General features: G+C 39.7%; 1 protein-coding gene across 3 annotated transcripts; it reads left to right on the top strand.

Annotated features, from left to right (window-relative positions):
• Positions 1–37: 37 nt before the first annotated feature.
• klhl4 (kelch-like family member 4) lies at positions 38–27,887 on the top strand. Of its 3 annotated transcripts, XM_029441908.1 has the most exons (12): positions 44–189; positions 5,111–5,574; positions 13,702–13,869; positions 14,946–15,082; positions 15,399–15,595; positions 18,148–18,360; positions 20,008–20,194; positions 20,271–20,495; positions 22,296–22,458; positions 23,823–24,035; positions 25,824–25,995; positions 26,332–27,887. In XM_029441908.1, the coding sequence occupies exons 2-12, from the start codon at positions 5,117–5,119 to the stop codon at positions 26,389–26,391; spliced, it is 2,193 nt and encodes a 730-aa protein (XP_029297768.1). In that variant the 5' UTR covers positions 44–189; positions 5,111–5,116; the 3' UTR covers positions 26,392–27,887. The 3 variants fall into 3 exon arrangements, with proteins under 3 accessions (XP_029297769.1, XP_029297768.1, XP_029297770.1); XM_029441909.1 differs by lacking the exon at positions 5,111–5,574 and having other exon boundaries at positions 38–189; XM_029441910.1 differs by lacking the exons at positions 44–189; positions 5,111–5,574 and adding an exon at positions 11,666–11,754.

The following is a 27,887-nucleotide window of genomic DNA, read 5'->3' as shown; positions in this document are numbered from 1 at the left end:
CTTTGTGGAGAGGCAAACATTTTTGTGCTGAAAGAGTAACACAGGAGAGGAAAAAGTTGGAGCAGTCCAGCACAGTTGTGATGTGTAAGTTATTGGATTACATGCAGTTTGCCTCCATTGGCCATCCATTTTGGAAGATAATTCCACTGTTTGAACGCTGAGGAGTAACAGTTAGAATCAGTTTCTCAGGTAAGACAAAAAGTTACTGATAAATTACATTTGTTGTAAATTGATACAGATGAGGGTATTGCCAGAAAGACATAATATATGTCATTCTTTCTCTGCATTCTGGTTAGCGTATGTCCTTGCTTATGTTGCAAGGTTGTTGCATGTTGATGTCTAAAACGGTGTACACGATAGTTTCAGGAGGTACAGTAATAGCTGCCGGTTTAGCCATATATGGAACATTAAACGTAATTTTCTCATATATTTTCAACCCCGACCTCCAAAGTGAGTAAAATTCTTCTCTTCTGCTCTTTTCTGCACCCTGGTCATGGACATCTCAGGTCATGGACGTTACAGCAAAAGATTAGACATCCTTACATTTGATAGTAGTATTTTACATTGCTCTGAAATTTCGTATCAGCATTTGTGAGTTGTACATGCTGCGCTAGTGCCAGTGAGCACGTGTTACTGTGTGTGGAGGATTTTGCTGAGCTAGATCCTCTTGTTAGTCTCATGAATATGGACAGTGGTCAATTATTTTTTAAATACAACTGCGAAGCACAGCATGAAATTTGACATGCGAGGCCTTTCCTTCATCTTTAAAATAAGCATTTAGTTGATATTTATGTATATATGTAAATATATAATTAGAATATATAGTTTCTAACACTACAAAATACATTTAACTTACATCTTGATTGCTAGTGCAAGCAAAGAATACTACCTGTCTTGCACACTCAAAGAATAGCCATCTAGGCACATAGGTATGTCCACTGGCAGTCAGATGTTATATGATAATGTGGTTTACCACACTAGTCTGACATCTGACATCACATGTGTCATGAGGAGTGCAGCCAGATGGTGTCCTTGACTCCTGCAAGAATAAAAGAGGGTACCCAGTGTGATGGCTTGTTACTATACATTAGATCATATCTCACTCTAATGGGCATTTATTATGATGATACGCCTAGACTTCCTAGCCGTATAGGAAGTGTTTTTAAATGTACTATTTATTCTATATAAAAAATAATATGAGTTTAAATTAGAATCAATTTTCATGTACTGGTAGATAATGCACTGAAGTTAATAAGGATTTGGATAACATTGTTATGTTTCTGTGTTTTCACTTTCCTTTTTGCTGCCTTTCATTTTTCATAATACATGTGTTTTGGGTACAATACAGCACATACACAACATTCATTTTAAAGGATTTTGTAAAAGCTGCTCAAGTGCTTCTCAAAATATATCAAGTATAAATGAGCTCTGAGAGCCTCCTGGACTAAAGTAAATGTATTAGGGAGATGTGAGGATATTTTCTTTCCAATAATAAAAACAGAGCGGATAATAAAGTCATTGTTTTCATCAATTTAAGGATACAGCTAATGCTACCTGCGGTGATAATGACTCTGAGTGATTAATGACTGTGCCAAAAGATTAGTAGTGGGTAGTAAGGGATAACAATGAAACCAAGAAACTACATCATTTGATGTTTCGTCACAAAATGAACTCCACCCTGGATAATAATATGGGCAGAAATATTCTATATATAATTATTTTTTTCAGTTCAATGAATATATTATTTTATTATTTTATGCATATAGTTAAATATGTCCCATTCTTGTTGTAGAACAGCAGAGAGAGGTTAGTAACACCACAATGTTATGTACATTTAAAGATAATGTATTGCATGCTATTAGGGCACAGCGAAAGTGTTTAAAGCATCACTTAGTGCACCAACATAAAAGAAATGTATGCAACATACTTAAACTTGTATTAAATACATACTGTACATCCACAAGTATTGCTGCATTTCATTAATAAAAGTAATTCATTATGTTATGACATTATTGATGATCACTATCTCTTGTCGTGAAACAGTAAATGTCAAAAGGTGAAGGTCTGAGGCACGGCAAACAAAGATGGCTTCCCTGACAGACAAAGGAAATCCTCGAGCAGCTGAATCATTGCTGTGGTGGATTCAGAAAGTCAAAGCAGGTGTAGAAACTCCTTCATTTAGCCAATCAGAATCCCTAGCAGGGACTAGTTCCTATATGCTGGTCCTTTTGTGCTCCAAAAAAATATAATACAATGTAAAATATATTTATACGCAGAAAAAGCTATTAATAATTCAGTGTTTTGCCTTATGACTGTAAAAATAATGTTTGAAGCTCATCTACTCTTATTGTATTATTAGCATAAACACTTGGATATAAACAAAGGGTGATCCACACACTCCATGCAGTCTTTCAACCTCCTGTAGTTTGAGTTGATTTGAATAATGCATTGACTAGAACATTTTACAGTAGTTGTGGGAATATCTTTGTCTTTGTAGCAACCGTAATCTGTGTACTGTGTTGTTTGACATGTGTAAAGAACACAAAGACTCAAATTGAAAGTGATTTTCTCAGCTAATTTGAGTAGGTAGGACCAGTTAGCTGTGACCCACTCACAAGTGCTTCTATCAATGAGGAAAGAGCATTTGTGAGTGGAAATAAAGAGTGTGCATTTCATTCTCGACTTTAAATATGTTATTTATAACCAGAGAATGGAGGCAATGTGCAGTCTATGGGTGGAAGATATTTAAACATAGTCTATGAGTTAGATCAATGACTGTCCCCATCAAAAACATGGGCAGTTATGGTTTAGGTAGATACCAGTGGACACAACAGCTAGTTGCGTCCACTCTTCCAAACCTGCAGTGGGAGGTTTGTGGAGGCGGACGAGAGATTGTATAATATTGAAATCCAGCAGTTTGAGTGCACTGTTCTCCTCTCACCTTTGTCATAGAAGTGGCAATTAGGAAACAAGTACAGGAAGACTGAGCTGCTGTTTCATTTTCATCTATTTCACAGGAATAAAGGTTAACTGCAATTCTGTTCTGTTGTTGTGTTAGCCTGCAGTGACAAAACACAAACATGTAAACACAGTGGTAATAGGGAGCTCAGGTGCAGAATATTAACATTGATTGAGTTTTTCCACTGTATATCCATAAATCCTGATCAGATGCTATGCTGTATCAAGCAAATAGGATAAGGCTTGTTGTGTTTCACAATTTTTCATGGCTCACAATCCATTTATAAATCCAATTACCACCTGCCCCATGGGCATATACAGCTTCCTTTGACAACTGCATCAAAAATAAAGTATTTAAAACACCCATATCCAATAGAGTAGACAAAACACCCTATAGCAGGGATACGGTATATGGGGACCGACGAGCTGGGGTTCTTTGTAATTAAAAAATTTGAGCATGTATATTCAAATATCTCGGACACAAGATGTCCCCTTGTTCACTAAAAAGTCCATTCTCAGTGTGTGTGCACCGGAGGCATCACATTTCTACATCACATGTAAATTGCAGAGATCTAAAGTGAGCACAGACAAAAATGTCCCCCTATAGCCTATATCATTCTGCACAGTGAATGGGGGATGATCGGCTCTTGTCAGATAATATCCTTGCAGCCTGGTAACTACCACACTATGCGATCGGGGCCTGATCGTTGACTAATCGCTGCCCTACAGCATACCACCATAGTCTTTTTATATGCTGGTGATGCCATCAGCATTGATCAATTCTCCCCAAATTACCGTGTGCACCATTCCACTGTCCCTTTGCCTTTGAAGTATGAGTTAAGGTGTGGTATCTCGTTTACCTGCATGGTGCAGCAACCTTAAGCAGAAGCAGGATCTATTTTTGAAAAGCAAAAGACTGTTTGCTGAAGCCCTGACTGAGAAAGAGGCAGCCATCTGACCTTGAAGATTCATCAGTATGTAGTTTTACACTTGTAATCGCAGGGGGCTTTCAAGACAGTGACTGAAGGTGAATATTTTTTCTGCATGGCTACATACACTAAGACAAACCCCCATGAGATTCTGTTTGATGTGAGGACAGCAGACTGCACAGATGTGTGTTGTGAGATACATTTCACTTGCCTTGAAGAGTGTGTGTTGGTTATTTATGAGAGATCCTGCTTTTCTGTTTATGGATGAGCATGCATGTGTATCTACATACATTAATGTCTTACAAGCTCTTTCTACAGTAATAGTCCTGATATTACTGTGTAGTTAGTAGTCTTTCTCTTTCCCTCTTTGAGCAAGCAGATTTACTTTGTTAAGGTGTGACCTCATCATCCTGGCTCTGTGATACCCCACCTCCCCCTCGCAGCAAGAGCAGTCAGCCCTGTTATCACACACACACACACACACACACACACACACACACACACACACACACACACACACACACACACACACACACACACACACACACACACACACACACTTACACAGGGACACACAGAACAGCAGCAGAGGGGACTGGGCAGGGCTTGGGAGATTTTCTCATATTATTTCCAGAGTATATATGTCTATCTCTCAGTATGTGTGTGTATGTGTGTGTGTGTGTGTGTGTGTGTGTGTGTGTGTGTGTGTGTGTGTGTGTGTGTGTGTGTGTGTGTGTGTGTGTGTGTGTGTGTGTGTGTGTGTGTGTGTGTGTGCAGAGAAGAGACAAGCAGAGAGGGAGAGGGAGAGAAAGCGAAACAGGGGAGACGAAGGGGAGGGAGTGTGGATCATGCATGTGCATTAACAGCAGCTCAAGCTCCAGCGGCACAGCAGCAGCAGCAGCAGCAGCAGCAGCAGCAGCAGCAGCAAACAGAAACAGCAGTAGCACAGGAGGGAAAGAGAGAGAGAAAGACAGAGAGGGAGAGTTGGAGGGAGGGTAGTAGTCTCAGGCATAGAACAAAAGCTGCAGAGGCTTTCCATCTCCACTAAAAGAACAACGGAGGAGTAATAGAAGGAGGAGGGGGTGGTCATGATAGTAGTGAGACAATAACGGAAGAGAAGAGGCACATTGTAGTCAGTGAGGACTGGAATCAAGGCTCTTCTCTTCTCTGCTCTCCATGTTTTTGGGGACTCAACGTACCATTGCCTTCGTCTCCAAACCCAGAGGAGGATGTCTGTTTCGGGGAAGAAGGAATTTGACGTGAAGCAGATCCTCAGGCTCCGCTGGCGCTGGTTCAGCCATTCATCCCAAGGTTCGGGTGGCAGTGGAGGAGGTGGAGGTGGCGGGGTGGGAGGCTACATCCAGCAGGATGGCCTGGACCACAGAGGGACACCTGTCCAGGGCCGGCTGAAGAGTCACTCACGGGAAAGAGGCGTTGGAGGTCTACGGAAGACGAACAGTCCGGTCCACAGCATCTTGGCACCAACGCCAGGGCCCACACCTGTCTATGTTAGAGCGGGTCAACAATCATGGCACCAACAAAACACCATTCAGGCTCTCCAAGTCAACGAGGAATCTTCAAAGAACCGCTCCTCACCCAGCACCACAAGGAAAGAGGACGCCATCACTGGCCAGGAAGATGTGAAAAACAGCACAGAGGAACCTGCAGAGGTGGAGGCCAGAGAGAGGTATGACTGTCAGGAGACATTTGACTCTTTGGAGATACTTGTTCTGAGATTTATTGTCTGGCGTCACATCAGTCACCTTGCATATCGTATTCTCAATTAGCGGAAACCTGAATGTGCTATTTTGGGAAGACATGGTTCCCTCACGTTTCATAGTGAAAGTCTAGCTGGTAGATAAAATATGCATCTAATTGAGAATGTCTTAGGATGCACCTCAGTATTAAAAAGTAAGAATGAATACTAAATCCATTTATGAATTTGATAATGTTTTGTTGTGATCAGAGAAAAACAGCACAACCCTGCTCAAATGTTGCTTCCTTAGCACACAACAACCATACTTAAAATCCCTTTGCAACATTTCTGAGACTAAATACATACATATACGTGGAGTATATCTACATTTTTTAACTTCATTCACTATTTGCATTTTCACCCTACATGTAAATCCCTCAATTAAGCAAAAATGTAATTATCTACACAGCTAACATTTTCCAATTTACTCTGGCTCGGCAGCTGCCACCATGGCTCACCTGGGGACAGCTCACTCTCATTGTCCGCAGCATGTTAGGCAGGATAAACCAATAAAACATCCTTTAATTATTCATTGGACCGAAAGCCAAGGCTTTTTCTTTTCCCTTGTCTGTGTAGTGGTCCAGATGACATGCACTGAATGACATTGTCTGATTCCTCCAGAGTCTTAAGTTTTAACACATTACACTAATGCGTTCTTCCATACAGTTAAAAGTGGATAGCGGGAAAGAGCCATTGCATCACGTAACGCGTACCGGACCTATAAAAAGCAGAAGCGGTGCAATCACATGAATTATCTAGACTGCCACTACAACCACTTTATAAGCCAAAAGCTATCATGGCTAGTAGCTAGCACAGGTTATTTAATTATTTCCGTACTAGCATCTCTTCACAAACACTGATGCCAAACTCTCAGGGTCATACATGTTTCTTTCCAGCTATAAATCCCGCCCCCTGCTTTTCCAGGTTGTGTTATTTTCCCCCTCTCTTCCCTGTGATGCTACATCTTCCTCCAGGAAGTAAACAGGGTAGGGTAGAGTGTGTGTGTGTGTGTGTGTGTGTGTGTGTGTGTGTGTGTGTGTGTGTGTGTGTGTGTGTGTGTATGTGTGTGTGTGTGTGTGTGTGTGTGTGTGTGTGTGTGTGTGTGTGTGTGTGTGTGTGTGCTGTCTGGCAGAACACTAAAAGCAACTCACATCAAGGATGAAAGACCAAGTCTCCCTTTTATCTGGTCTGTGACATTCTAAGATGATTGGTCCTTAAGCTTTCTTGTGTTCTTTTGTTTTCATGCACCTGGTGATGAAATGAACAATGAAAGTAAACCTGTCCCTTTGTTTTTATAAAGAGCTCATCATGATTAAACAGGTAATTCTGAATACACACTCTCTGTTTACGGCCAAAAATGTATCAATGTGTAAATGAATGCCACAGGCAGTGGACGGTTGAGTTCCCTGAACAGAGCATGAATTATTCTGAGTTAAGATACAGTTTTGGAATCAGCTCGACGTTCTGCTCTCCGTGTTCATATCATTGGCAGATGTTCATGTTTTGGGGTCCCTGTATGTGAAAAGTGTGTGCATAAAACATGTGCCTCACAGTAAAAATGTGTAACTCGCCAGCTCTCAAGGGGGACCTTGAGTTCATGGTGGCCATGTAAAATACAGCACAGCCATCACATTTTGACAATGATACTGAAATATTAAAATGGTTCTGCACTAGTGGATCATCAAATATATCTCAGTTGTACTTGGTTGTAGTGATATCCATTTATGAATTTGATAATCAGCAATGGAATCTGACATTAAAAAAAACTTAAGACTTCCAAACAACACAACGCACACATAAAATAAATCCATTCTTCTAAATAACAGTGTATCATTAAGAATATTGACAGTTCCATCACTTCCTTCCTTCATATAAATAAATTAATCACCCTGTCAGCACCTATTTTACATAATTATTTCCCAATTCTGACCATGCAGTGGCTTGAATAACAGGCTGCAAAAATGTGTTTGACCTGATCAGTTATCAGGGAAGTACATAGGTTTCATGTCGCATGATGATGCCACTTTCCAATTAAGTTTGTGCAAAATGCAAATGCAGCCACTCGATAACTGGGATGTTTGGACAGGCACTGCATTTGTAGATGTACAAAGTTGCACAGTGAATTGGGCCAGTGACTCTGTGACACATCATGGTTTGCATGATATTAAGTAGATGTGTGGGTTGTCACTGAGATATGCACATTCATTTACTCCACCAGCTGGGTGGCCCTATTACGTCTCACATCATAAATCCTTGACAGATAATTTGTCACAATCCCTCAGACTGAATGAAGAAATGAGTTCTGTTGGCTGTGAAAAATACAAAAGTTTTAGCCGTTCCTCTGTAGTTGGAAAATATATGTCAGTCATTTTGTGGTACATGCCCCTCAGTGATTAGTTTTATTCACGCAATGTCTACCAGAAATCCATCCCATCACTTTATTCCATTATTTCATTGGTTTTGTTTCTCACTTTTGCTATCAATATTCAAGATTGCTGTCAGACAAACTTGCTAACTGACAAATTCAATAAAAAAAATCTCATCCTACCTAGGTGGTTGTACCTTATTGGAATAAACAATGTGGTAAAAGTATCCATTTATATTTCTGCTTGATTTTAAGAATTCAGTTTTGGTATTAATATGCTTAATAAAGATAATAATAAATATATATGTTCACATTAGTTCACAGATATTCATGTGGCAGTAAAGTTCTTTATAATTAATGCAGTTAATTAAGTTGTGCTCCATGTTCTAAAAACCTGCTATGAGTAATACTCAAAAGGTTTTATGTGGCGGCCTATGATGGTGTAATTATTCTCGTTCTGTTAGCCGTCTCTTAAATTTAGTTAAGAGTTCCATAAACGACATTCAGAACATTAATATAGCAGCGAACCTCTAATTCCTATGTAAAGATATAGTGGAGTAATGTTGTCCTGAGCAGAGATTGAAGTCACACTCCCTCTGCGTGGGTTGTAATCCGAGTTTCTCTGTTCTTTGTTTACGTGAGTGTGTGTCCCATTGGCTAGCTAATGGCCGCGGTTACCACTGATAACCCCGTCCCTACCCACTATGTTGCACAAGTGTAAGACCCCCTCCTTCGATTCTCCCCTTTAGGTTAACACTGTTAGTTCCGTCAGCACTGTCGCTGTTGTTTGCATTACTCACACTATTAGCACCAAAAGATCCTAGCCAACGGCGCAGCCGTCTCGATGTTGAGGGTTGTGACGAGGCAATCCCTCAATCATAGATATGCTCTGAATTTCGTATTTCGCCCCTTTAACCTCTCTCATCTGACTGACTGGTACTAATCTACAGCGTTGTTAAATAAAATGTGGAGTAAGTAGCAGATAACACCATGTTGTTCCCCACCCTTGCTCCTAATGCTCTATAGTAATCTATATACTGCATATTTGTAGTGTCCTCATGACTCTCATCCAAATAACCTCTCCCCATCGTTGGCAGAGAATATATGACAGAAGTTAACCTCAATGGAATGGAAACCCTGACCTCTCCCACATAAACACTAACAGAGGTTTGAGTCAGCGGGCTGTTAGTTTGAATGATATCTCAATTCCCTCTCTACCGCCTTGGAAAAGAAATACCACCACCTCTTCCCCTGTCAACAGCAATAATTCAGATATTTGTTGGATGTCTCATAACACCACAAGGCTTATAGGGTCTCGGTCTACGTGTGACACATCCAGCGGAGGCGTCCCTAAGAGGCTGTAAATTGCAAAACACAATATATCTTTGTAATCTCAAAATCACATCCTCAGTGGTGTAAGAGATTTTGTGATCGTATAATTGATTCTGAGCATTTTTCAATTTCGGCAAATCAGCATTCTGTATGCGACATGGCCATTTCAGAAGGAAGCCAAAGATCAAGCCAGAGTTTTCAGTAACCCCTGCTTATGCGTTTAAGGAAGGCCATGAACAGCGATACAGCAACATTATATGCTGGACACATTCCTAATTTGTGTTCAAATGCAGAGCAGTCATTTTTTCCACCCAAATGGACCTAATTCTCACAAAATAATCCCTGACACAGCTTGCTATGAATTTTACACCGGCACTATTAGTAGGGGCCATGACTTCTGAGGCACTCACGTACTGTAATTTGCATTAAAAAAGAATTATAGAAGCATGCACAACTGTGATCAAGCTGAAAATGTGACAGTGTAGACTGTCACATTTACTTACCTAACCTTACTTAATTATATTCAACTGCTGGAAGGTGTTCAGTAGATTGCAGAGTTGTGTAATATGCATGGTTAGAATGAGAACATTTTGATCTCTTGTAGGATTTGGGGAAAATAAAAATAATTTGCCATGTTTTAGGGTTCCCTCCTAATTACCGTTAAAATATTACATAAGAAGTCAAGTCTTCAGGTTTTAAGCCTACCAAGCTAGATAGGTTGCAAATGCATGCTATAAATGTAAAATATATGCAGTAGAACACATGCAACCCAGGACTCACTGCTTTAATAATGTGGATTAATTTGTTTTCCCACTAACACAAATACATTACAGACAATCCAGAAATGATGACAGTCTCATACACTAATGCGAGTTAACCTTCCATCAGCAGTGAGAAGCTTTCTGCTAAGACCTGCACATTTTTCACTTACAGGACAACCCTAACCCCCAAGACACACACAAATTAAAGCAAATTTCCCAGCATTACAATGCCGAGCTCAGCATTGTAATTAAAGTTAATCTATGAACAATCTCAATAAGGAAGTATATTTTCCCATATCATTAAAATGCAACAAACCTTTACCTTTTTCAATGCAGTTCCAGTATTAATATGCTGTGCTTAGCAACAAGAAAAATGGAATCTTAATTTTGAAATATATTCATCTCCTGGCACATTTCCCCCCAGTGGCTTTAAGCGGATATTTCACTTTTGTGTGGCAAGTCAATTATGTAGATTTTCATTATTAAACGAACAGATATTTTGACGGATGATTTTCATTTTCACTGTGCAAGATTTAAATCTTCTTGATGCAGTTTCTTAATATTCAGCAATGGGTATGCCACCTGAGATGTTCATTAGCTTTTTGCAGACATTCTGCTGACATGACTTCTGCACCATCACTTCGTCTTTACAACATGTGCAGTTTTGGTAAAAGCTGAGGGGAAAAGCTGTAAGGAGGCAATATTTCATTTCTGTTAATAGCAGTGTCAATTTTCCACTGCATCTCTCTAACATAAAGGGCCCGCTGGCCACATTTGGAGCAGATTTCAAAAGACATGGATCCCGTATGCAGCTCCATTTCCTCCATCGTTATCAATATTAAGCATGTCCAGTATAACAATGGTATGAGAAGAAGAATGTCTGTTGCGAGGCCTCGGTGAGATAGTAAAGTGCAGAGAAGAAAATCTATTTCTGCACAGAGTTATCATCTCAGCCTTACTGCTGGGATCAAGTTATTATAGTCAGTGTATATATTTCTCTCCACAAAAGCCAAATGACAGTAATACCAACTGTCAAAGCACAGAGGCATAACGATCTCATGGAATATATAGACTTGGCACATGCTGCATGAGTCTTTGTAGGAATTGTTGGATTCCCAACCCAACCCAAGCTACTCAGCAGCCTTCAGGGGCAAATGGCTGTTATAATCCATTTTGAAAGAGACATTTCCCATTTGGCCCAGGCAGGCACGACTTTCCCTCTTGTAGAGAGATGGAGTTGACACTAGTTGGAATAAGACTGAGATTCTAAGCAACATGTCTGACTCATAACCTTTACAGCCTGGCTGACGAAAGCACATCTTGAATCGTCTGACCATTCATATAGGATGGCAGTTTTGGCACAGTGAGAAGTCTGACTGATTATAGCAGACGGCACAGAGAAAGGGACAACACACATGATGTTTTAATTTGTGCTTAAAAATCACATATGGAGTTTTCATATTACAGCCTTAAAACAGTCTCCTCATGACAGCCTCTGCTTCACCTGAGTTTTTTTTTTTATATGTTTTTCACAGATCCAATTAGTCACATTGTGGTGTGATATATTTGGGAAGGTGTGAGGAGGAAGTGAGAAGACTTCAAGTGATATGTGCTCACTCAAGGAGGAAAATGTCACGTGTACTTTAGAATAAGGTGGGACGGGAGATAGAAGCCCTCTGTTTTATTCTATTATTTTATATAGGCTAATTTACCATCGCACTGTTCGAAGAATGCAAGCTGGCACATTGAAAGAGTTTGTAGATCACAAAATAAATCTGTAAGCCCTGTTAAGGTCTGTTACTCTGTGAATTGCTTAGTATTATGCGATGTACAACAATGTCCCTACAGCAGTTTCTCTGGAGTAAGGTGTTCTGGGGCTTTAGTGCCTCAATAAAATTGGGCTATACCTCCGATGATCCTACCCTCTACTGAGAATGAAATATACCCCTCAGAGAAATTTACTGCTCCCTAGAATGTGATACCAAAGCAATTAGTGTCGGAGAGATTGGTAGGCATGAGAAATCCTTACAGCATGCCTTGGAGCCAATACAAAAGCAATGCATCTCGGTCTTTACGGCCCCATTGCTTATTCAGTCTTGTTTGGTGTTCCTCTCCAAGACTCCAGAGTCAGTGGGGAATTATCGTGACAGTGCAATAAATTACTCTCGCATTTAGCATAAAGTCTCCCAATAAAGATTAGACTATAGGATACTGCAGTGACCGCAGGGCAGTATAAACAATTCCCCCAGGGAAAATGTTGCTTTTGGTAATCAAAGAGGAGAAAAGTCACACTCGGCTAAAAACTTTATAATAGTGTGTTAATAAAGACATCGATAAGAAGCCACCACCCCCTCCTGAGTTATTAATCTTGCTTTGTGCCAATACATTGTGCTGCCAAGCGTTACAGGGTTTTCAGTTCATTTGTATCGACAAATCTGTAACTTTCCTAGTTTATGCAGCTTTCATATCGGCGTATGAGTGGTAATGAGAGGGGGTTTTAAGTGTTGATTTAAATAGCAGTGAGTTTCTTTTTTGAGCTTTTGAGTCTTTACTCGGCTTCAAGACCGTGAGATGACAGTAAATTCCCTCGGAGAGACGGCTTGGGTCTGTTTATGTAGCGTAACAAACAACCCTAAATGTCAATGAGTGGACTTGCTCTGTGAAGGACACTAAAGTGTCTGGGCTGCATTATTTGCTACACGTCTGAGGGATTACTTGGTTGCCTGTAGAACAGCATGTAATCTAGCAGCCTGTGGGGACAGGGACTCAGCCTTGCCACAATGCTGCGAGGAACAGGCTTGTTCACTTGTTAAGTCCCTGTCTTTGGAAAACCCACATGCACACACTGATATGCAGATGCACACAGGAACAGACACAAAGGCATGCACACATTACAGACACAGGGAAATTCTGTATGGAAAACTGTTGCATAGATTGGGATGCTTGCTTGTCCCATCGGACTGCAGCGCTTAGTTATCGACTTATGTACGGAGTTTAGTCCGTAACAGTTTTAATTTTAGCTTAGAGTGGCAAGAAATATGCAGATAAACCTCAGGGAATGGAGGATTCAGGGGTGCCATGTGTCTGAATAAGCTCTTTTGTGTCCTCAATAATGTGTTGTTTATCTTGCTGTGTACAGCTTTTTTATTTTTTTATTTCATACTCATGATAGTGGACAGGGAGAGGAAGCAGTGAAATTAATTAATTAGTTTAATTAATTAGACTCCCTAAATGATAGCACCTGAAGTGTCCAATGTTTTCTCTTTCTTTCTGTTTTATGTGAAGTCCCCATCAAGCAAAGTTACTGCTTACGACTCACTATTTCTCATGTCTATGTCCAAAATAATTAATAAGAAGAAAGCTTAATGCAACAAAACCTAAACACTCTAAACACACTTTATTTAGAAGAGACTACATGCAATGTTGTAAAGAGCAAAGGGCTCCTGGTGCAACATCCACATATTTAGAAAGTGGAAAAGTGCAATTTAATTTATTTTACATAAAAAGCACAGAATGCAAAGATGCCATTGCTATACAGACAGGGTCCGTTGCTTTAGTCCATTTATTTAGGACATACAACATCTCTCTTCTCCTTCTCAGGTTGGCTCTGAGCACCTTCTCCAGAATGAACACCAACTCCTCCGATGAGTTTTTCCAGGCCACAAATCATGCAGAACAGACTTTCCGTAAGATGGAGACCTACCTCCAGCACAAGCAGCTGTGTGATGTCCTCTTGATAGCAGGGGATCATAAGATACCTGCACACAGGTTGGTATTTGATTGAATTAATTGCACTGCGTTGCTTTAGTTAAGAGATACAGAAGCTCATCTGGATTCACTTCATTAGGTTGTAGATGCTAGCATTCAGGCTTTGGTCTGGACCACATTCCGCATGCTGAAATCTATTTTGTCAGTCCCGATCCATCTGAGGAATAATCGAATAATCTTTGAAATGCAAAGCAGGATTCTTCTGATATTCAGATGACAGCAAACCCCATGTTCACTGGTTTGCATCTAAATATTGCACACTGCTTTGATCTAATTACACCTCTGCCCTTCCTCATTTCCACATTACATTTGCACCGTGGAAGAGCGCAGTGATCCAATACGTGGAGGTGTCAATATTTGGGCATCCAGCTCTCGGTTGAAAGGCAGAATTGAAAAGATCACAGCTCACACCCTGAATATAAAGAGGCAGCACGTTCACTGAGTGCATGTGCTTGTGTATGTCTATCTGCCGGCACATTTTGTTAGTTCATCCAGACAGACTCATGAAACAGAAAGCAGAATGCTCCACAGAGAGAGAACGAACTATCAGTGGCTGACCTAGTTGAAATAATCAGCTCTCTAACTGACTGTTTCAATGTGGCTTTATATTTACTCATAGGACACGACCAAGTAGAACAAGGATGGTGTCTCACTTCCTTGTATCGCCATATTATCTCTCCTTTCCTTCATGAATCAACCACTGTGTCATGTGAGCGAGGCAAATGATCTAACACAATTAGAAGTTGGACCAGTGTAACTATTAGCAACGCAAAGTACGAGGTGTAGTTTCATTTATCATACACTGAAAAAGTGGAATGACACAGAATGTAGGTGAAACAGTACCTAGCAAGGTGTAAAAACTCACACGCAGTATGAATCCATCTTGGAAACAGTACTACAGTACATGAAGCGAGACAGAACAATGTGATACAATAAACTGGAAAGATATGCCCTGTTTGTATGTTTAATGATTGATTTACTAAGCACTTAAAATAATCAGCATATAGATCTCAAATAGACGTGCGGACCGATGTGCGGTACAAGAGCATTAATTCACTGCGTTTTCTTTATGGCAGACTGGTCCTGAGTGCTGTGTCGGACTACTTTGCAGCTATGTTCACCAGCGACGTCAGAGAAGCTAAGCAGGAGGAGATCAAGATGGAGGGAGTCGATCCAGAAGCCCTCAGATCCCTGGTTCATTTCGCCTACACCGGTGAGTGCTCGTAAAGATGTTCACTAGCTCTTGTAAGAAGTTATGAGACTTCTGAAATCCAGCATGATTAAAATGGATCAATAAGGCAATTCATCACTGGGCTGACTGGCTTTATTTTACTGGACAAATCCCCTTTGATTAACGCTGTTGCTGGGAATATTCATACCCCCAGCATTTACATTTTAAAATAGGGTAGAATAACATCCTGATGGTTGTCCAGTGTGTTCGATTAATACTTCTCTCACCACTGTTTTTGCCATTATGGCTACCTCCAGTCATGACGTAAAAATATATTTTGCTTGTCCTGACATTGCAGGCGTCCTTGAGCTGAAAGAGGAGACCATTGAGAGTTTATTGGCGGCAGCTTGCCTCCTCCAGCTTTCACAAGTCATCCAGGTTTGCTGTAACTTCCTGATGAAACAGCTTCATCCCTCCAATTGCCTGGGAATACGCTCCTTTGCAGACGCCCAGGGCTGCATGGACCTGCTCAATGTGGCTCATAACTACACCACGGTATGAGGGCGAATATAGCTAGAGCACATTTACATGGCTGGGTGGGCTAAATTATTTATTTTGTAAGAAGAGATCACACTCTTTGCATGAAGACACAAGGGGAGCTGTGTTAATGAAAGCTATAACAGTAAAAAGAGGGTTTAAAAATGTAATTTAATAGGAAAGGCAGCCCCTACCGTAATACATCAAATTAACTCCGATCCACATGAAGTACGCTTCTGACAAGATTCAATCTGAGCGTTTCTTCCTCATTTCGATTTATTATTACCTGTGTAATAACCATTGTTTCGTGATTTCAATATGTATAGATAACGTCAGGGTTTAGTATAATGTACATAACACATTGAGTTATTGTGACCATTCTCTAGTTAATTTAAATAACCAGCCATAACCTGTACCAGAATGAACTGTTTGTGTCTTGGTTATTTATATAATCTAATTTCAGCGGGTGACGTCCAAATTTTGATAGAAATTGAAGTTTCATGCTTTCACTTTATCTAATTTGGTCATGTGGCTGTCAATTCCAGATACCACAATGCTTCACATTGATTAGTGCCGGACTTGAGAAAATTGCGATTTATATATATTTATTTGTGTGAGGAATATTTGCATTGGATTAAGATTCATTCACATATTTGTCAGATAACGTCTAACGCTGAAGTGACAGCATGAGGCAGGTGTTATCTTCTAGAGGACATCTGCTCAGCCTGTTTACATAGCTCCCATCCAGGACCAGGAGGTTAATCTAATCATCAAACTGCACAAGGGGGCCCGTTTCCTGTTCAATCACTTCTGTAATGAGCAGCGAGAGCTGTGGGTTTCCTGCAACTCCATCCTCTGGGTAGTGAGTGAAGCAAGTTGTGTTATGATAAGCTTGTTTTTCCTGGTTGAGCATGGCAGTTGAGATCCCCCCTCTGACATCCTTTTCCTTCATAAAAGAGTTGCTCTTTTTACGTTGCAGTAGATACACATGTATTGTTTTATTGTTTGGGATTACAGTATTTCTTTTCAGCAATAACATTTTTTTGTTTTGATTTCATAATGCAATAAATAACACATGATTTAGATTTTGGAAAATGAATCCTAATTTAGAAAAATATCAAAATAATAGCAATATGTGTTTGCCAGCCTCAGCAAATTGCATGGTAATTAAAATGTTCTTAAGTAATTCTCCGTGCCTCCATTAAAAATCAGCGTTCCCCTCAGAAAACACCATTATTACCCAATTACTCTTTTACAGTAATTAAATCAATTAGTATCCTCTCCCGCTGATCTTGTTTTCCAAGCAGTTTACCACCAATGAGTTTGCCAGCGTCTGAAAACACATCCTTTTAAATGTTTATGAAACACTCGGTTGAGCTTTCAATTTTGTTGTCAGCTGTTCTGGGCCAGTAATTACAAATAATTGGTCTAAAGCAACGTCAAAGAGTTGGATGGCATTTCTCCCTCAGTGTTACCACAACAGATCAATAGATGTCCCTCATTTCATTAAGGCCGCTCGTGTTAAGATCTTAAAACCTGCTCTCATAATAGATAGCTGTAATTTGTAACAAGTTGATGATCAATAGCGTCCTTGTTTTTCCTAATTGTTGAGCATTCAGTCTAAGTTATTCAGGCAGCTTAATAATTAATGCTTAGCTGCCTCGTTCAAATATAATTCAGTGCGTGATTATGGCTGTGGATTGCTCTGTATGTCTTTTATGTGTTTTATGTTGGATATAACAGAATGTAGAGACGGGAGGGTGTTTTATATAGCATCATCATGGATCTGCCCAGAGACAAAGTCCTTGAAGAGGTAGCCATGCAGCGCTGTAATATCGCCTGGGCTGCTGGCCAGTAAATGGAAGATCAATCTTAAGAAAGGCAATAGAGAGCAGCTTCCACAAAACTTAGATCTGGACACTGCATTGGTGTGATGGTAATGTCGGCCAGCAGTGCCTTTCTGTTTCTCATCAAAAGGCTTAATGGTGTCATGTACGATCAGCTGCAAAAATGTTGTATAATCTACTGAAGAGATGTTTTATGACATATTGATTTATAGCCCTCTGTCCCAGTGTGGGCTAAGTGAAACATGTTTCATCCATTAGAAATCTGTGATAGTATTTCTCCATGCTTATCAGTGGGGCTGCAACCAACGATTATTTTCATTATCAAAAATGAATTATTCATTTTAATTCATTCATTTTCTCGATTTGTTGTTTGGTCTGTGCCGATCAGTGTTTCCCAAAGCTTTACTTATGTTGGCAAGAATTACTCAAATCGCTGAATCGATTATCAGAATAGTTGCCGATTAATCTAATAGTCGACAACTAATCAATTCATCTTTGCAGCGTTAGTTAGTTAAGAAATGATCGATAGATATGCACCTCTAAACTGGCATTCTCTATCTATTTGCACTAATTGTTCATCACCTCTCTGTCCTTGTGGCATTTGGTCCTCGTAGGTATAGAAACACAACCACACACACACACACATACAACGCAGCACCGAGCGTACTACTCAGCTAATGACTGATGATTATCTGCCTCCTACACGTCTCCTTTGTGTTCCAGGAACACTTCCTGGAGGTCATTCAGAACCAGGAGTTCCTGCTGCTCCCCACGGCTGAGATTGTTAAACTGCTCTCAAGCGACGACATCAACGTCCCGGATGAGGAGACAATCTTCCAGGCTTTGATGATGTGGGTGCGGTACGACGTCCAGCATCGACAACAGGACCTCGGGGTGCTACTCGCTTTCATCCGCCTGCCTCTTCTTCCTCCACAGGTGAGATATAGGGGTAAAAGGGTTGAGGTTGTGTCCGGGGAATAGGCATGATCAGGATCATATTCTGAGAACTAAGCTGTCACAGCGCCTCCTGTGTCCTAACTGACAGCGGTAGGTGTCATTTTTGACATTTGCTACTCTAAGTGTGTTTGGGGTTCAATTTCCTGGAATTATTGTTCACTTTTTCTATGTTCTTATATGTTTCTGAATACGTATACAGGATTTCAGTTAATTTGTCTATAAAATGGTGAAAAATTATAACAAATAATTTTACAGAGCCTAATGGGACATATTTAAATTTCTTTTTTTGTGTAAGCTAAATCCAAAGACATTTAGTTTACTGTTATATACGATAAAGGAAATCAGGACATCCTCACACTTTAGATGCTAGAATCAGGGAATATTTGAGTATTTTTGCTTATAATTCAATCGATGAGTCGACTACTTGTTTCAGCTTTAAGTACAACACATTTACTGCAAGATAACCACCCTAAACATTCCTATTGACCACTGAAAGGCAATGAACTACTGAATTGTCAATAATCACTTTGTTTATGTTCGTGGCTAAAGAGAAGAAATCTCCCCTCAGTGTTAAATCCAACTGACAGGGTGACAGCTCCACGTGAGTTGTTATGTGCATGGTCAGGCTATAAATATCTTAGCTTATGTTTGAATTATTGTAGTTTCCAACACGGCAACTCACATTTTATGAATGCTCTATTTCAGAGAAGAAGCATTTACAACTGTTATTTACCGACCGATAAGCAATATTTGCCAGATCTGAAGTACGAAAATATTTCCATTTTTAAATGATGGTTGCTTTATTTTTACTGACAGATTTCCAAGATTATGCACTGTTTATCTTATTTTTCGCTATATATTGGGTGAATACAGTAGATGCAGGAAAAACAAAGCAAACAACAATGAAGTGAATGTTTTTCTGAATAAAAAAACATGTTGAAATATGATCCAACACATAAGTTGTCTCATTGGCTGGGGAGACATTGTTGGCTGTGAGGCAAGTAAACAACAGAAATGAATCATTATATTTATCAAAATGGGTACTGTAGAAACTGGAAAGATGAACAGAGTAATGCTACTGACATTACTTGCAGGCATAACAATATCAATAGATATATACAAAATCTTCATGAAAATGAAATGTGTTGAAATATTTAAGAAAAACTCATAAAAATGTTCTCTTGTAAAAGCGAAAGCTTCACTCTGCAGTGTGGGCTCAATATTATTCAGAGGTAAAACTAAAAAAGTAAGACATTTTCCAAACAGATGCAAAATGTGTCTCCAGTGGCTACAAACAATTCTATGAAAGTGTTGATCTTGTGCATTTAACAAACCATATGAACTAATAATACTATTTTGATTAAAAACTTTCTAGTACCACATTTAAAGATTTGTTTAGGTCGAAGGGTCTTTGTGTTACATGACTGTATCAGTTATTTAAACTGCTCACTCTTACATGTAATCATACATGAAGTACTAATTGTAAATAGTTTCAGATTAACATGCATTGTGTTACTTCTCTTCAAAAGGTGATTTGTAGAAAAGGAAATAAAAGTGATTTAGGGTTAGGGTTGAATGCATTCTTTGTTACGATGCAGCCTCTTCATGTGATTCCTTGAAATGTAGCTCCTTGCAGATCTTGAAAACAACAAGATGTTCTCTGATGATCTGGAGTGCCAAAAGCTGCTAATGGAGGCCATGAAGTACCATCTTCTGCCTGAGAGACGTCCCATGTTTCAGAGCCCAAGAACCAAACCTAGGAAGTCCACTGTGGGTGCACTGTATGCTGTAGGAGGGATGGATTCTACCAAAGGTATGGCCCGTATGCAGCAGTTATCAATACGCAGCAACGCCGTTTATTTAAATTGTAATACTTGCTGTGGTTTTAGGCTCCACCACCATAGAGAAGTACGACCTGCGGACTAACACGTGGGTCCAGGTTGGAGTCATGAACGGACGCCGGCTGCAGTTTGGTGTCGCAGTGATAGACAACAAGCTCTATGTGGTAGGAGGGAGAGATGGACTCAAGACGTCCAACATGGTGGAGTGCTACAATCCGATCAACAAAGTGTGGTCCACCATGCCACCCATGTCAACACACAGACATGGACTTGGTGAGTGTGTCTCGTGAGGCAAATGTAGCTCCACTTATTTCATTAAAAAGAAAGTGACACAGGTGGCCTGGTAGCTCACCTTAGCAGTGGCCCGGATTCGAATGTGACGCGTGGCTGCATGTTATCCCCCATCTATCCACCTTCCCTGTCACTCTTCGTTTCTACTTTAAAGACAAAATTAATATCTTTAAAAAATGGAAAATAATAAAGTAACAAACTGATAGATAATTTAATAATGTCACGGTGGGGAAAAGGTGAGGACCCAAACGCAGAGTGGCAGACGAGGATGATTAACAAAAAGCGGGCTTTATGAAGACAAATCTGAACAACAGAGGGATCAAGCTATCAAAATACAAAAGGTAAAAAGTAAACTGAAAAGACAAACAAGGATGACACAAGGCAGATCGCCAGGGAACATCAACATAACATGGACGTCGAACAGACAAGGAACACTGGGACAGACAGGGTAATATCACACAGACACTAAACGAGGGAACGAGACACAGCTGGGAGAGAAAGGCAAAAACACAGGAGGACCAAATCAACAATCAAAGTGGGAGGGAAAAACACAAGGACAGGAAGTAAGACAAGACATGATACACGGGGGAGTGAACATTTCAAAATAAAACGGGATACAGAAAATCTCGATCATGACAAGTAATTGCAGACAAGAAAACATTGCATCATATTTCAAGGTTTGATATTTTAGCTTGGTCAAGCGACCTGGTGTTATGAATCTCAAGCGACCTGGTGTTATGAATCTGCAGTATGTGTGCTCAATACGGTCACAGCTAGCATGCTCTAAAAAAAGGAAAAGAAAATCATACATTTTCTTTTTAAGATAGACCTTTGATATTTTCCCATTCCCCTATCAAAGCTTTGCATGCTGTGCTGGCTTTGCTCTTCTTTACCCTGCCCTGCCCAATAAATCCCATATCAGAAGTGTTTTGATTCACAGTTGAAACATGTCTGGCTAACAGAACAGGACGATCTTGTCAAAGCATTCAGCTCGCTCACCGAGTGTGGTCGGAGGTATCAGCCAGCCCAGGAGATCACACTGTACAGATTACCCGTATTGTCTTTGATCTATCCCGTAGCAAATATCTCTTGCTGCTTTGCTTGTGGCGTGCCTATTTTGAATCTGAATACATTTGAGCTTAGTGTCTACCAACATCCCTGGCTGACCCTTTCCTGCTGTGCGCATTAGGGGTAAAGACAAGAAAAAGTATTTCTTTTTTATTCCAAAGCCACCGGTCGGTAATAAAAAAAGTTTCTCTACGAGAATGCTCTGTGTCTGAAAGTATTTATGTCATTTGAGGTTCTCTGAATGCAGTCTTGCCCTCATGTTCCCTCCAAATAATTGAACTCTCAACAAAGGAAATACGGGTGGTAATATAAAAATCCATTGTGTGAAAACATCCTGTCCAATGTTGCTGGGGAAAACTGCTTTCCTCTGTGACTTGGGAATGAGGAACAACAATGCGTTTTTATAGCCTTCCTGTTTTGTGAATTTGGTCAGTTGTGTGACTCACTCTGCCCACTTCTAAAATGAGAAATGTACTTCTGCCTCAGCTCTCTCTAAGAACTGTTGAAAGAAAACAAGTTGTTTGGAAATCTCATTTCATTTCTTTGATTCTTCACTATTATACAAATACACATATTAATACACGAGTATGAAACACAAGTACTTATGGGTATCATTAGTCATCTAATGGGACGATGTTCTTCTTCTTTCACTGAATCACCGAATAAAACAGCAGGCTTTATTGGATAACATGTCTCTTGATTGCATTTGTGTAGGTATTGCCGTGCTGGAGGGCCCCATGTATGCTGTGGGAGGCCACGACGGCTGGAGCTACCTCAACACAGTGGAACGCTGGGACCCGCAGGCCAGACAGTGGAACTATGTAGCCAGTATGTCGACACCACGGAGCACCATGGGAGTCACAGCACTCAATGGAAAGTAAGTTGCTTTATCGCACCTACCGACCTACTTACATATTGAAACCAAAGATATTGTATATAAGTATATTGTTGTCGTTCTGCTACTTTGAAATATCATGGGGACTGAGGTTGCATCTGTAAAGACACAACTGATACTGAGGTGGCAGAAAAGTACAGGAAATGTACACTATGATTTTGAAAGGGTCCTGTTTGCCTTGTATATAAGTTTTCTTTTTAAATATAGAAAAGTTGAATATTACAGTGTTGAAGAACAAAAGACTCCCACACACTCTCCTCTTCACTCGCAGTCAGAGATATTTTTTTAAACAATGTTTCGGTACACACGACTTTCATCAGGTTATTTTCATAAGGTTATTCAGAAAATCTTTATTGTCGACCCTCTGTCTTCTCCTACGCATCAGTTCTACTCTTTAATATAACAATGTTTAAATACAAAATTATCATTTATATAGACTTAAAGTTGAAGTATGAACTTCAGGTCTCCTTTTAAAAAGATACAACATCTGTTCTTTTCATGGAAATGTGACTTTGACAAGACACTAAAGAAAATATTCTGAAAGTTGATTTACAGAAACATAAAAAACATTAGAAAAATTAACTGCTTCGTGAAATGGTCAGCAGTCATATGACACATAACTTGGAATATAGCATGCAATAACACTGGCATGGTTATGTACCTCAATGTGCACTGGTCCAGGGAAAGCTGAAGTGCAGCATTAGTGTAATAGTAATAGTTTGACAACATTACACTTCTTGAATTCAGAATGGACCCTTGTGGTCTGTGTGAGATTGTGTGGCTGCAGCAGTACGCAGCACACAGCAGAGGCTGTTCTGATCAGTGTGGTAATTTATACAGTGTAATCCAGACTCTATAAAAGTAAATCACTTTGTGTATTTGTATGTATTAAATGCCTAACAGCACTATTTGAAAGTAAATTAAACAAAGAACAGACCGGCTCTCAGACTAATTTAAATATGTTTGTGTGCCGAAGGAGAAAAGAGACTGCTGCTTGGCTACATCCAGTATTCAGTGTTAAAGTCGATGCTGAGTTATTTCTGCATCTAGGTCAAAAATAGACAACAAGGAAACTGCTTCCCTAGCCTTCGACTTTCTTGTTGTCGGGCCTGTGAGCTACAAGCACTTAAAACACTGATGTGGGAGAACATTCTCAAGGAAAGGGCCTTTGAAAAATGCTATCCACTGATCACTGCTCTATCTTACAAAGTCACATTATCACTGTGTTGTCAGTGTTTTCTACAAACATCTGACAACCCATGTGAGCTACTCCTGCCAGATCCACTAGTACTTCATGTACATGTCAGATGTTTGAGATTTCGAACCCCTTTTGTTTCATTTCTCAGACTGTTTGCAGTAGGTGGTCGAGACGGCAGCTCATGTCTGAGGTCGATGGAGTGCTTCGATCCGCACACCAACAAGTGGAGCATGTGTGCTCCCATGGCCAAGAGGAGAGGTGGAGTGGGAGTAGCGACGTACAACAACTTCCTGTATGCTGTAGGCGGACACGACGCCCCCGCCTCCAACCACTGTTCCAGACTCTCCGACTGTGTTGAAAGGTGAACGCTTCTTCTCTGGAGAAAACACACAAAAAATGTTTTTGGTAAACTGTTTTGGATTGCAGTTGAATTCAGTCATGGGGTGGGGACGAGGCTGTAGGAACAGAATATTTTGATGCACACCCTTTTCTTGCATTTTGAGACATGTTTGTATTATACTACTATGATACTCAAGTAAAGAGATCACAGTTTCCACACATGGTTTTATTCTACAGTATCTGGCACCATCTGGTGGCCACAATATCCTCCTGACTCTGAAGCTGATGTGACTCACAATAGAGCAGCTCTGGTTGTAATTCACTTCTAAGAATGCCGTCGCCCATTTTTGATTGCAAATAATGACTCAACAAATGTTTTCTGCTGCTGCAAAATTCTAATTAACATCAAATAATCCATCATTATTTTGTAAGTAGTGGTAACATTACTAAATCAAGGATACTCATAAAGGTGAGTTTAAATACATGGAACAGTTTTTTTTGTATGATGGAAACACAGTTTCGTTAATGTTAATGTAAAAAGATATACCTTCAGCACGGTCTGATTTGGTGATCTTAAAAACAGTGATTATATTTTGAAACATTTGTATTGAGCTTTTTTTTTTATATAGTTGATTAGCCTGTTATATTGAAGCTTGAGTGTGGAAGTTTTGTCTCCCCCCTCTGGCAGTGAGATTAGTTACTGAATTAGTTGATGTCAGTTAGTTATAGGAGAGACCATAGCGACCGAGCAGCAGCTGTCTGGAGTCGATGCTCCAGAGAGATAGGATTAAAGTACAAAAAAGAACTGCAAAGGAAGACTTGACGAGAGCGGCGAGCTCACCTGCAGGCATTTGTGCACCATCGCGAGAAAGTCGCCACAGATGCCAGACACCACAACTTCTCTCGGTGTACTGCGAAATACAGAGAGGCTTGATCACCATGTAAAAGTTGTGCACTCCATCTTTAATGTATAGCCCTCTTCAAGATCGAGAATTTTAACTTTTAAATGCATATTTATAAGTAAAAGTATTAATATTTAAAAGTATTTTAAACATTTTAGGAGCCATATACTCTGACTGTTTCACATATTATTATATACTGTCATTGGTACTGTAGTTGCATGTAGTGTTTATATACATACTACTTCACAAAACTGCACATGGCAGCTTTAACCTTTGATAGTACCAAGTCTCAGCAAGACATGACTCAAGTGTTGAACATATAAATGATTTCATTACCCAGAAATCTTTCAAAATGAATCATATAATGCATTTTCATTTTCCTCATCTAAGCGAAGAGCATGGTAAAATAAAAAGCAACTTCTGCTCTGATGAGTCCAGCTCTCTGTGGACCCAGCGGCCGCAAGCATCTGTCCGAGAGACCATTTTTGCTTTTAAGTTAAAAACTCAGTCTCTCTGTGTGTGCTCAAAGGATCTGCCACAAGTGACCATTCAGACATCTGCGATTAAAGAGGGAGAACATACGGATGCCTCCATTAATGGGGATGGGACAGTGTTTCACTCTTGAGATCCATGCTGATCATATAAATGATTTTTTAAAAACATTTTCATTATATCTTTAGACTTTAGAAAACTTTAATGTCCACAAAAGGGCAGTTTGTAGTACAGCTAAGTAAACAAAAAACATATTGTAGACATCATTAAAACACAGGACAACAGAGACACCAACATGATCATGACATGAATAAATAAGAGGTGTTTTGCACATCCCCTCAGTCCGTTAGTTAACATAACATCCTCATCCTTATTCCAAAGATAATGCAAAAACAATACAACTATTGCAATTACAGGTATGACCCAAAGACGGACACATGGACCACTGTGTCTTCCCTCAGTGTTCCCCGGGACGCAGTGGGTGTCTGCCTGCTGGGAGACAGGCTTTATGCTGTGGGCGGATACGATGGCCAGTCATATTTGAACACTGTCGAGTCCTACGATGCACAGAACAATGAGTGGACTGAGGTAAACACATCGACCAATAAGTTATCACAGTTACACACAACACAGATTCAATATTATTATTGTTTTAGATATAATTAGGGAACATTTGACGTTTGAAATAGTTAAACTTTCATTAGAATTGTATATTGTTTTTTGCCAGAACTGGTTACATGTAACATCAGGGTTCCAGTTAACACCCTTCGTGAGCATAAATCCTATCCTATCAATATTTTATAGCTTGCTTTGTTTTCCCAATCTTGCCTCTGTAACCCTCTTATCTGCATGAAGTATATGGGATTCTTTTTGAAGACGGCCTCAGATGAGAGGCTGCATGTTAACCTCTCTGTCGTTCTGTAGGAGGTCCCTCTCAACATTGGCAGGGCAGGCGCCTGCGTGGTGGTGGTAAAATTGCCTTGAGCGTTTTGTCTCACGACAGCATGTGAAACAAATGAGAGAGCAGTGGCGAAGAAGAGTGGACAAAACAAACAACGGATCAAGGACACATCCTTCGAGAGTCATGCTTTTTTTAGTTTCTTTTTTTTTTTTACTCAGCTTTCTACATTTTTCAGAGGGAAACACAGACTGAGCCTTGCCCATAAACCATTGTTTCTATCATTAGTGGACATGCCTGCCCACTGGGAAGGACTTATTCAGAAACTGGAATGCACTGCACATTCTCCACATTCTCAACCGATCAAGAATTTTCAGACTTGGCTAAGCTGTAGCAAGTGCCAAGCCTTTGTTGTACTGCTTTGTTATACTAGTTTTATGAAGCGTTCTGTGTATGTCCGTAATGTAAAAGTTACATATTTAGTAAATTAGCCATTTACATGAGACTTTTCTTATCAGTGCCATCACATACAATATATTTTGGGGTTTATATTTCACTTTATAGCCACTCAAATGAAAGTCGTTATGATACATAAATGTAACCACGTACCTATGTCTTTCCTTAGTGGGTGGTCTGAACAGATTCTTACTCTTTAGCGAAGAAGACCACTGTGATGAGTTTGTCCGGGCTGGTTTAAAGAACGGGAATGAAATCAAACTTTTTGCTGAATAATATATTTGGACATTTTCTTTTTTTATTGAGCCTGTAGCTACAGAACACCAAAGTCATTTGCTTGTCTTAGACGTCTTGTTACGCATTAAATAAGAGTTTACAAAATTGTGAATTAAAGAAAATATATCATATTGATATTTCACATTGCTGTACAGATTTTGAACTTTTGAAACTACATGTGTTCATAGAATCATGCCTAAACCAGTGCACTCTGGTGACTACAGTTATTATTATTATTATTATTATTATTATTATTATTATTATTATTATTATTATTATTATTACGTTATTATTATTACTGTTATTATTTTGTCTTTATTTCTGGGCATGCTGGCTGAGCGAATGTTTCATTTAATTTATACAATATTATATATATCAGGATCACTGTCTGTTCTCTACTTTTAAGGATATGATGCCTTTTGGGTCATAGAGATGATCTTATCACTCACAACGCAACTATTGGATTACCCCAGAAGAAACAGCAAACTATGTCTTAGTGGCACCAGGCGCACCCAAACCAGCATTCTGAGTCTTATGTGCAGCACTCGGAAACCGGCTTTCCACTGCACTTCACTAATGTGACTTTGATTGGAATTTCTAGCTTCGTAGTTGGTTGAAATTGAACACAATGAGAATGATTTGTAATTGTAATTATAACATGTTTTTGGGGCCAAATGTTAGTTTTTATCATAATTTTGTACAGCATGCAAACCTATAAATAAAATGACTTCAGTCTTCTCTGCATGTTCAAATCCATGTTTAGAGCTGAATGTGACCCCTCAGCGGGCAGGTTTTGATTTCTCTTGTTCTGCTTTAAGTAAACTAAACTGATTCTTTGACTAAACAGCCA

The sequence above is a fragment of the Cottoperca gobio genome, chromosome 10, assembly GCF_900634415.1.
Source record: "Cottoperca gobio chromosome 10, fCotGob3.1, whole genome shotgun sequence".
Taxonomy (NCBI): Eukaryota; Metazoa; Chordata; class Actinopteri; order Perciformes; family Bovichtidae; genus Cottoperca; species Cottoperca gobio.
This window is presented reverse-complemented; position numbering and strand designations above follow the sequence as displayed.